This window comes from Abramis brama, assembly GCF_963993115.1.
Source record: "Abramis brama genome assembly, chromosome: 6".
NCBI lineage: Eukaryota > Metazoa > Chordata > Actinopteri > Cypriniformes > Leuciscidae > Abramis > Abramis brama.
The window spans coordinates 4,064,410-4,076,219 of record NC_139968.1 but is presented as its reverse complement, the minus strand read 5'-3'; the positions used below and the strand labels follow the sequence as shown (position 1 = coordinate 4,076,219).

The 11,810-nt window shown below is 37.5% G+C and overlaps 1 protein-coding gene across 1 annotated transcript in view; it reads right to left on the bottom strand.

Moving 5' to 3' along the window:
• Positions 1-1,723: 1,723 nt before the first annotated feature.
• The window catches only part of LOC311085503 (uncharacterized protein), a 34,937-nt gene continuing 24,850 nt past the window's right edge, over positions 1,724-11,810 (bottom strand). Inside the window, exons 2-9 of the mRNA XM_084118004.1 lie at positions 6,484-6,715; positions 4,874-5,454; positions 4,674-4,764; positions 4,372-4,552; positions 4,045-4,166; positions 3,549-3,777; positions 3,109-3,255; positions 1,724-2,035 (exon numbers count right to left, since the gene is read on the bottom strand). Coding sequence (XP_083974130.1) covers positions 1,776-2,035; positions 3,109-3,255; positions 3,549-3,777; positions 4,045-4,166; positions 4,372-4,552; positions 4,674-4,764; positions 4,874-5,454; positions 6,484-6,715 — 1,843 coding nt within the window. The 3' untranslated portion in view covers positions 1,724-1,775. The remainder of the gene's footprint in view (positions 2,036-3,108; positions 3,256-3,548; positions 3,778-4,044; positions 4,167-4,371; positions 4,553-4,673; positions 4,765-4,873; positions 5,455-6,483; positions 6,716-11,810) is intronic.

Sequence of the window (11,810 nt, the reverse complement as noted above, 5' to 3'; positions counted from 1 at the left end):
TGCTAAAATAGACACTTCAAAACATATCAAACAACAACATAAATGATATATACATCATCCATATTTCCACATTTGTATTAATGACGCTATAACGCAAACCGATAGTTTCTCGTGCGCACGCGAAAGTCCTATTTTTTATTTTTTTGCAAAGGTCCCCTCAGCGCCTCCGTATTAAACAAATACAGAACAAAGTGTACAAATACAGACAATCTTCATTAAAAACAACTTGATCTTATAAACATTTGTTACAGATTTTTCCAACCAGATCTTAAGTTATTTGCCCCCTTTATATGGCTAGTTCCATTTTATATTTCTTAAATATATTTCCCACTTCAGTTGTGTACATTTTAAAAAACACTTCTTCTTTTCCCTCTAATCTCCAATAGTTATAGAGTGTTAAAGGGATAGTTCGCCCATTTAAGACATGAAGTTGTATGCAATCCTTACCAGCACTACAGTGCATACACACTGACCCTGACCCACTCTGTGGTCACCTCCCTGGTCAGAGTTCTGGCCGCTGGAAGTTTTCAAGAAAGTAGTCCCGGTTAGTTTCCGGGGCCTTAAAACTGTGCGTTTTTACGTGAAAAAATTATATGCGTTTCAAAGCTTGATTAATTTAAAAACAAAAAACAAACAAAAAACAAAAAACACTCCAGACAAAATTCATACCTCAGTTTTAATCGGCACTATTTTCTTTCCATTTCTATCAATCCGCGGTGCTGTCAACGTCAACAGTGCGCACGATCAGCTGTTGATAGCGCGACTCGCTGACAACATGTCTGACTACGAAACTTCTGATGATGAAACCAATTTTAGCACAATGTCAGACGGAACAGATGATGATGAAAGTAATTTTAGCACAACGCCAAAGGGATACCTTTATGAACCGGAGGATACCGATGCCGAACTTCAGCAGATGGAGATAGAACGGGAAGAGAGAGAGCAGGAGGACAGAGATGAAGTTGTCCAAGTTGATGCTGGGCCCACAGCTATAGCAAGAGCCAGGATGAACGACAAATGGTGGTGCACTTGTTCAAATTGTCAAGTTATGCCAACAGAGGTTGAAAGCTATTGCTGCCACGAATGGGAACTCATCATGCCACAGATGCAAAACTAATAAATTAATAATTTTATTACTGAGTTGACACCAAATGTAACTAACCTACATCAACCATTGAAATACTGTCTTTATAACCAAATGTATCTGCCAATTCATTTCACAATTGGTGCTCAGGGTTTGATGGATACTAGAGTTATTGCAATTACCTATAGGCTATGCATTTCATTCTTACCTCCAGTGTTTCTCCAGACAAATCTTCAGCAGTCATTTTGTTGATTCTGTATAAAGCTCTCCATGCTGTCGTCCAGATTTGAAAAATAACTACAAAGACAAGTACTGTTTTCTAGTTTTCATAAAATATGTACCAGCTTATATTGTGTTGTTTGTTTGCTCTTCTAGACAGTACAGGCTTGTTGCCTATCGCATGGTGACAGAATGGGCCCTAAAAGGAGAGAAGCTCGGCAAAGGCCACAGACGTGTTCTTCCCTCATGTGTGGTGGACCTCATAAGAACAAAATATCCATCACCAAATGGACAATATCAAGGGTTCAAGGAGTCAGAGGAAGCAGAGCTTTTGTTTTAGATGTGTCAAAGAAAAATGTTTTATTGAACAGTGTAATTTTCAAATAATACATTTTCACATATGTACATGTTGTATGAAAACAGAAATAAACCCTGTGAATGTTTAATTCCTGTCATCCCTGTTGATTATAAGTTATTTTCGGAAGCGGGATGTATGTTGTGCCACCAAATTATCTTTGTTTGGCTTTGGAGTGGGTGCAATGTTGGCCGGCAGGTTGATTGGAGGATGTATCTGGAACACCTTGTCTCCTAGTGTGACATTTTTGTCAAGCCGCCGTAAAATTACCTGCTGCACCAAGTCTTTCCGGAAGTCTTGTTTTGTTGGCTCATACAGTTTCCTTACAACCCACTGATTGGATTGCCTTGAATGGAAGACGTTGTATTTATCTTTTCCTGTAAATTAGAACAAGAAATGGATCACTAAAACAGTATTCCCAAATAAAGAAATTGGCCAACAGAACGGCCAAAACAGTGTAATGTGTGAAAGACATGATTATCCACTATAATGTTTCCTAGAAATAATGCCCGGTGGTTGGAAAGAGTAAAGTAATTCATTGGTTTTCTCTTGTGAACTCAAAACCTCTAAAGGTCTAACCCAGTGATAGCATGGCATGACAGGGTGGTTTATACAGTATTCCAATATATATAGATGATCAGTGTTTTGAAACTAGCAATACATGTATTATGACTTCAATATAGTCCGTTTGTACATATAGTCATTTCATTCAAGAGCAGAATGTTGTTGAATAGTAACTATCTGTGTTAGTACAGTTGTAATAGATGTTGCTGAATAGTAATATTTGGAATATAAATCTCAAGTGACATACAGTGGTCTGTTGATAATATTTAAATATGTGTGCTGTTACAAGTTGAAAGGGAGAGGGGGCTATTTGTGCTGTGGTGACAGTTGATACAGGTTGTTTGGTCAGAACAGTGATGGCCAAGATTTTGCCAAGAACTATATTTACAACTATCAAGGGAGAACAACGAACACTACACTTGATAAAGATAAGATAAGGTAAGATAAACCTTTATTGTCCCACAATGGGGAAATTCTCGGTGTTGCAGCAGCACAGTGGATAGTTATAAAAAAAAGAGTAAAGAATTATAACAATATAATATATACAATATAAACAATGAATAAACAATCAAACAATATTAAATTGAGTCCTTGGTGTGTGTGTGTGTGGTCTACAAGGGTAAATAAAGTTGTTTCTCATAAAGACGTGCAAGGGACACCCATGACTGCAAAGCCGTGGTTGATGCCAAAATGCAATGAACAGCACAAGAAAGATAAATGGACATGGTCATGTCAATGTAATGGTAGAATCTCTGATGGAATCTTTGAGTCTTGAAACCTGAGGAGGTGTTGATAGGCCAATGGCCCTGATTTTGCTAAAACTATGGAAAGTTACCAGTTGTGATCAGTGGTAATGGCCATGATGTGCTGTATCTGCCATACTCACCCAACTCAGTGTTGTCATGCTGACGGCCAACATTGTGGTTGTGATCCAAGACACTCAGTTGGATCCTGGCCTGCATGGTGACATATGAGTAGTGCCGTCTCTTCTCTGCATACTTGAGCATAGAGCTATGAAAAACCTCAAGCTCCCCTAACGAAGAAAAAGATTTTATAAGACATTTTCTACTTCACATATCCAAGACATGACATTTTATGTCTGCAAAATTATTTCTAATGCTATGAAAAAAAATATATTTGCCTTATTGGAACACTTGCTAATGCACATTTATTTTAGCAAAGGACAGATGCAACATCATATACGTATTTTCCTTCAAGTGGGGCCCTGATTCCCTGTCAAAAGTCAAATAGCCGCAATACACAGGTATGTAATGTAGGGACACACATGATCAACTAAGGACTACTCATAGGAGTAGTCAAACGTACCCGTGTGTTTGAACAGTGTCAACTGATTGAGGTCTTTCAAGAGGTATTTGTCAAGTACAACAGCCTTGAGAGCGTTGTAGGCGCTACAATCATTTGCCAGCCATTTTTTTCTCCTTTGCTGCTCCTCAGAAAGGTCTTCATGGTAGCACTGGTACTCCTGGCCATCATCTTCCCAGCGGTGGATGCCACACACATAATGCAAGATAGAGGTCCACCGGCGTCTCAATTCCTATTGTTTTTGTTTGTTAAAAAGAGACACTGTTTAGCAAATTACACAAGGCAATGAAAATCCGTTCATCCAATGATGAACACCGGCTATTAGATTACTATCACAATTGTTGGCAAGCGGCAGTTGTGATTTAAAAATCTAGAACAGATGTTGAGGTGAAAAACATCTAACAATTGCATTAGAAAGTAAAATGAGTCTTTTTAGAGTTGAATAATTTACTTCTGAATGCCTATATGACATCAGGTTGTAGAATAAACTAAACTCCACCTTCTCATCTCCACCACAAGAGCTGCACGACCACCAGAAGTGATTTCCCAGAGACTTGACCCATGGCTGCAAGTCCCGCTTTTCTTTTTTCTTTGCTGCTGCACTTGCCGCCTTCTTCACGTCTACATTTTTTGTATAAAAAAAAAAGGGGGGAAAGACCCTGATGATTAGTTTATGAGAAATTGATGGGGAGTCTACAACAGCTTCCTTTACTTGTAATTCTATATGCACAAGTTACCCAACTGCTTCCTTCAATTTATATATGCAAATCTTACCCAATAGTGTAGCTAGCGAATAAAACACATATGCTGCAACAACTAATAATACCTTTTGTAACATGCCATGGATCAAACTCATGCCTGAGGTTAGGGTAGAACTCTCTCTTCCGTATTGAAGGATGTCGGTCAGTGGTAACAACATCAACACTAACTCCAGAGTCCAGCAGACGATCCAGTCCCCTCCGGAAACCAACAGCCTCCATCGCGGGTGAACTTGAAGCCTCTGATACCTTTGTTGAAAATAGAGGCAGAAGAGAAAGACGTGCAGAAAAGGCACACAAAATCATAAAACGATGACACTATAAAAGAGGCAAAATTACTTACTCCATTTTAAAATAGAATTTATTTTACCTGGATTAGATCAGACATGATTATCTTTTTTGTTGAGTCATCCATAAAGCTGTAGGTAGTGTACTTAGCACTGTAGCCTGGAGAATCAGATCTGGAATATTAAAAAAGGGAAGTGCCTTGTAAGATGCTTGAAAATGATGTAATTGTAATAACATAAGTGCACAATCTCAGTCATACGATACCCAAAACATAAAATGTACCTTGCATCGCCTCCAATGTCTGTGTGTCCACCTGCACATGCAGTGTCCTGAAGCTCTGACAAAATTGACTCTTGCATGTCAGTGTACGCCTGATGAACCACAGGTATCAGATAAGTAGATTGGAGTGAATAGTATGACGTCTTCTTTGGCAGTTGTAAATTGATGAGATCAGCCCACTCTTGAATTTCTGTCTGTGTTGTTCCGGTAAAAATAATGGCTGCTGAAGATACCAGGTTATTCTCTGGCATTCCACGGATCTCAGGACAAGATCGCCACACTCCCTTATGTTGATTCAGGCATGTCCATTCCACCTTGATCATGGATCCATTACTCACTGTGGTCTTCTCATCAATGGCTACACCGCAAGTGTGACAAGTTGTAAAAAGTTCCATAAGGGCTGACTCGTTCACAATCCACTTTCTCTCTGACCAGTTGCCTTGCTGGTCTGCTGTCACACTCACATCTGAGGAAGATGATGTAGAGCCACTCAGTGGAAGAAATGTGCTGTCATCAGCTGCTTCTATGGAACTCAAACTTGTATCCAGTGTCTCAGATGCAACCGCAGAGCTTGGGCACATTGACTTTGAATGAAGAAAAACATAGAGAAGTCAAATTGAAGTGTTTGTGTTGATTTACTGAATGTTGGTTACAAACATGGCTGATAGGTGCATGCACCGTGTTTATTTTAAAGGGGGGGTGAAATGCTCATTTTCACTCAATCTCCTGTTAATCTTGAGTACCTATAGAGTAGTATTGCATCCTTCATATCTCCAAAAAGTCTTTAGTTTTATTATATTTATAAAAGAAAGACAGGCTGTACCGAGTCTTTCCGGAAAAAACTGAGCGTCTGGAGGCGGGCCGTGTGGGCGAAGCTAAAGCTGTGCTAACGCGCCGAGCTAGTAACAACACACAGAGACATTTGAAGCAGTTTTACTCACCGCCTGCGACCGCGAACCTTTATCATTGTGACTGCTCCATCTTTAAGCATTAGACGATCTGCAAATCCGTCGATCTGGGCTTTGTTTATAAAACAATCATCGTCGAAATGCAGGGAACAAACAGTCTTACACAGCTCCGTTGATGATGCTCTGAAAAAACAAACTCCATCCACTGGTCCCTTAACGCTGGGTTCTTTGGGAATCTGTGCAGGGTTTACTTGCCCTGGCAACCAAAAACCCACTTCTTTGGTGACATTGACTTCCCAAATTAAGCCGAGCAGAGCGCTTTGATGAGGTACTGCTTTCGCTCTCTTCTCTCTCTGGTCTATGGATGCACGCCCGCGGGTTTCCGGGAGAAGTGCCCTTAGGACCCATATAAGGAAATTCCGCCCCAGCTGACGTCACACACGCCCATACTCGAAAAAAACTTTCCGAAACTTGTGACAAACCGGAAGGACAATTTTTGGCACAGAAATACTCCTTCAAACGTACAATTTAATTTTTGAAACTTTGTCCATGTTTAGCATGGGAATCCAACTCTTTAACAGTGTAAAAAACTCATTATGCATGAAATAGCATTTCACCCCCCCTTTAAATAATGTGTTCTTTGTGGATGTGTACTTTGTCAGGATTATGACAAAATGTGTCAAAAAGATGGAAATGTGTGCTTACCTGCGACTCTTTCCAAGTGGGGGGTAGGGCTGTATAAGTGCCAGAGGTTGATGGCCTTGTTCTTCGAATTGCTTCAGCAGGGCTTGTGATAATCAAGGTCAAGTTTTTTTTTTTCTCAGAACACTTCCGAAGTGTTGACTGTGGGAGTCCAGAAAACACTTCATATTCGGGGTCACCACTGCTAGCCTCTGTCGGTGCTGTTTTCAGCCGTAGTGGGTGCAGACATGCATACCTTGGTAAACACAAGATCAAATCAAATGTTATTGATTGCAACACAAAACCTCAATTGTGTGTGTGTTCAATCAAATAGTTTTCTCAGCAAATTGTACCTATATCCCTATATACTGTTTTTATATTAGACCTCTTTTCACGTGATTTCCACTGGAGTCTAAACATCAGCTTGTTTACCGTACAGTTTAGACATGGGATCATAAAGTTAGTAAATAGAGCTTAACCGTGGTACTGGTACAGCAAAACTCTTTAAAGTCTGTTTTTTTCTTTTTCCTCCTTGGTTGGGGATGTAATCGTCTTCGCTGAAGTGAGCACTGCACACACGAAAATCCTTGATTCTGGATATTTTAGCTCCCGCAGAGTAGCCGACGGTGTTGGAGAATTTCATACATGAGTCTATGTTGGAGAATTATATCTGTCTCATACATGAGTCCAAATGCATGATACAAACATTGAAGAAACTAGGCCTAGGATAAGGGAGGCCTACAACTAAGGGAGAAAGAGAAAACAAAGTATGATGGGAAACACAGGACATGTCAAAAGTGCATGTGAGGATAAGAGTCGTGTGAGGACAAGACAGAAAACTGGGTAAAAGGTAAAATAAGACTAAAGAGTGGAAAAGTACCCAAAAAACCATATGCAAAGTCATCATCAGAAAAGCGCATGCGCCAGTATGGCCACCAATAGAAATTGGGCATTAATGCAGGTGTTTCTAATCGTGGTGAAGTGATAAGGAGGAGCAAAGAGAAAAAGATAACTATATGAATGCTAATTGGATACCAAAGTGGACAATAAATGACGTAAAATGAGGTATAAGACCCAAATGCAGACCATTGTAAGATCAGATGCTTAGCTACCATCTCACTTTATTGAACTGCTCAATAAAGTTATTTCTCCTGAGACCTGAAACTTCGACTCTGAAAGATTTCTTCTGAGACCTGAACCTGATTTTGAAGACTTGAACCAAAGATCAAGGATTGGCCACAACAACGGCAACCAGCCAAAGCTGTCTCATAGCTATATCCGAAACAGGAAAACGATGGAATCTGAACGGTGATCCCGGCACATTCTTGTGGTCACAACCTGGGAATTTACAAGTTCGCACCATTGTTAATTTTCTACTTTTTACGTCGTTGTCATTCGATTGTGTAAACACTATGGAACAGCTGATCGTGCGCACTGTTGACGTTGACAGCAGCGCGGATTGATAGAAATGGAAAGAAAATAGTGCCGATCAAAACTGAGGTATGAATTTTGTCTGGAGTGTTTTTTGTGATGTAAATTAATCAAGCTTTGAAACGCATATAATTTTTTCACGTAAAAACGCACAGTTTTGAGGCCGCGGAAACTAAATGGGACTACTTTCTTGAAAAACTTCCAGCGGCCAGAACTCTGACCAGGGAGGTGACCACAGAGTGGGTCAGTGTGTATGCACTGTAGTGCTGGTAAGGATTGCATACAACTTCATGACTTAAATGGCCGAACTATCCCTTTAACATATAGTCCTTCACCATATTTTTATACAGAATCCACACATCTATCGAAACATCTCTTATTTTAACTATATTTCTTCTTTTCCAAATAGCCTTTCTTGCAAGCATAAATAACAGATTCATAACCTCTATGTTTTTACACTTCTCCCCCATTCCTAACATCAAAATTATTTGCCAATCTTCCTCTTCTGTTTGATCCCTTAGCTCATTCATCATATTCTTTAACATTTTTGAAAAATCTCTTAATTTCCCACACAGTAAAAACAAGTGCAGCAAACCTTCATCTTGTTTTTTACACACCTTACACAATGCATTTTGTTCTTTTTTCATTAAACACGGTCTCATTTCTTTATAAACAACATTATGCCTAATAAAATAATCCAAGCTTTCCAATTCCGTGCTAACTAAAATATTTTGATTAAATTACTTTCACATTAAATTACTTTCTAACTCAAACCATTAAAATTCCTCAACCACATATCATTTGAATTCGGCTTTTTAAAAACCTCTCCCATAAAAATATTATAAAACATTTTCACATTTCCCAATTTTAACTCCATTCTTTTATTTTGATTTATAAAAAAAAAACATTTCAATTCTCCCTTCTTTCTTCCCCCCCTACTCTGTATTTCATTCAGCCACTCATTTGGTATTGCATTTTTCATCTCTTAATATTGCTTCTTTACATTACTTATATCATACTCTTCCTTTGCCTCTTCTAACTCATCAATGATCACTTGCATCGGTAAAAAACCATCCCTTATTTCATACATTATATAACATTATAACATAACATTTCCTTCCCATTATTCACAATATTTTTATTAAAAAACAATGGTTGGTTTAAAATCTCTTCCCTCCCCTCTGGTTTAAAATCCACCTTAGAGAGGAAAAAACCCCAAGCTTTTAAAACTTCCTTATAAAAATCTGGTACTCTTTTAAACATCCACTCCTTCATTTTCATCCATAAAACACTGTCCCCTAATTTCACCTCCCCACATTTGTTCAAAAAGTATTTCATTGTTTCTTTCCATTCCCCTTTTTCCTCTTCATCTATATATTTTTTCACCACTTTAATCCTCATACTTTTCTTCTTTAATTCTACATCAGCTAATCCCATCCCTCCTTTATCTATCTGTCCAATCAAAGTATTATATGCAACTCTTGGGGTTTTTTTCTCCCAAAAAAATTCTAACACACATCTTTTCAATCTCATTTCCACCCATCTTGGTATTGCACTAACAGTTCAAATATACCACATTTTAGATAACATTAATGCATTTACCACTAAAATTTTCCCTTTCAGACCTAAAGTCCTTCCCCTCCAAAAAATTAATCTCCTCTCCATTTCTCCCACCATCATTTCAAACATTCTTTCTCTTACCCCTTTCTCATCTTTTCCTAAAGTCACACCCAATATTTTTGTTTCTTTTACTTCCTCAAAACTTACAACCCCAACCAAAATTGGTACCTTTCCAAACCTCATGTCCTGTCTTTTCTTCATTCACTCTTGCACCTGTTCCTTTACCATATCTCTCTACTTTTCTCATTACTTCCTTCACACTTTCTAAATGTTTTAAAATCAGCGTTGTGTCGTCTGCATATTGAAATATCTTTTTCTCTTCTTTACCTTCTTTTATTCTAATACCTTGTATACATGCATCTTTTTTAATCATTAATCCTATGGGTTCTGCTACTAAACTGTACAGCTGCGCTGAAAGTGGACATCCTTGTCTAATAGACCTGGTTATTCTAAAAGGTTCAGTTAAAAAGCCATTACATTTTACTCTTGTCATTACGTTGTTATATAAAATTTTTATCCAATCTTTAAAAATTTCCCCGAAACCAAAACGTTCTAAAATTGAAAATAAAAAATCATGTTCTACCCTATTGAATGCCTTTTCAAAATCTAAATTAACAACATATCCATCCTCCTGCGTTTCATTTAAATAACTTATTATATATCTTATACCACTTTTTATATCTGCAATATCTCTCCCTCTTACACCATACGCTTGGTTAGTCATTATAATTGTTGGTAAAACATTTTTAAGTCTGTTTGCAAGAACTTTAGCTAGTATTTTCAAATCTGTATTTAACATTGTTATTGGCCTAAAATTACTTAAATTATTTTTACTTCCTTTCAAATTACTTAAATTATTTTTACTTCCTTTCCTTTTATAAATCAATTTCATCAATCCCATACTCATCCTCTGGTCCATTTCCTTTTTCTTATAAATCTCCTGATATACTTCTTCTAAAATTCCACTTATTCTCTCTTTAAAAACTTTATAGAATTCATTTACTATCCCATCCGTCCCTGGGCTTTTCTTTCCTTTTAAACTATTTATAGCTTCCATAATTTTCTCTTTGCTAATTTCTTTATCACATTCTTCCTTATCCTCTTTACTTACTTTAGCTGTAACACACTCTAATAATAGATTTTTCTCTTTTTCATCTATTCCTTCTGTTCCAAAAAGTTCTCCATAATACTCTTTTACTTCTTTTAAAATCCCCTTTATATCTTTCACTATTCCTCCTTTTTTATTTTGTAATTCTTTTATTAGCTCTGCCTTTTCTGTTTTCTTCTAAACAAAAGAAAAAATTTGTACATTTTTCTCCTTCAATTGTGTTTTGCCTTACTTCTTAATATTGCTCCTTTACACTTTTCTTCCTCAAATTTCCTTAGCTCTTCCTCCCACAGTATTATCTGTTTGATCTGTGCATCACTTTTATTTGTCTCTTCTCTTAGATTTTTCCTTATTTCTACCTCTTTTGCTTTTTTAACTCTCTGTACCAGTTTACTATAATTCATAGAATATTTTTTTTTATTTCATATTTTACATTTTGCCACCACAATCGTTTATCTTCAAAGTACATTCCATCCTCTTTCTCTTCTTCCAATATTCCTTCAATTCCTAATCTGTAACTTTCATTTGCCAGTATTTCCGAATTTAAAATCCACACACAAAAACAGGCCCTTTTTTTTAACCTACTAAAATCAATTTTCCAAAAAAGCATCTTATGATCACTCAAGCTGATATCCTTATAACAAATGTCCTCCAGAAAACATTCCATGTCCCTTACACACAAAATAAAATCTATTCTTGTCTGACACATACAATTCCCTACTAATTGTGTTCTGGAAAAGTCCCTTTTCCTTTAATTTTTCCCTCTCCAGACATCAATCAAATTTCTCTCCTCCATTATTTCTTTTAACGCTTTCCTTCCCACATCTGTTTTAAAAACCATCCCATCCGCCATGTCAATCTTACTAAAAACTGTATTAAAATCCCCAACTAAAATTACATTTTTCCATTTCTTTGTTAAAGGTGCATTGCGCAAGTCTCTGAGTTTTTGCAGAACTATGCCCCCTCTGGCGACAAGCGAAACTCCAATCAGAGGTGTGCACGCTCATGGACCACACGCACGCTTGCACGGGCACGAGCTGTTCATAACCAAAGGAGCATCAGCCGCACAAATCTTTTGTTTACAGTCATAATGTCTTCAGAGGTAATAAAGTTATAAATCTGCAAGTCATTTTAAATATGTGAAAGGAAAGGCATTTGAGTAAATTACACACTTATGTGTGAGGGGAAAACG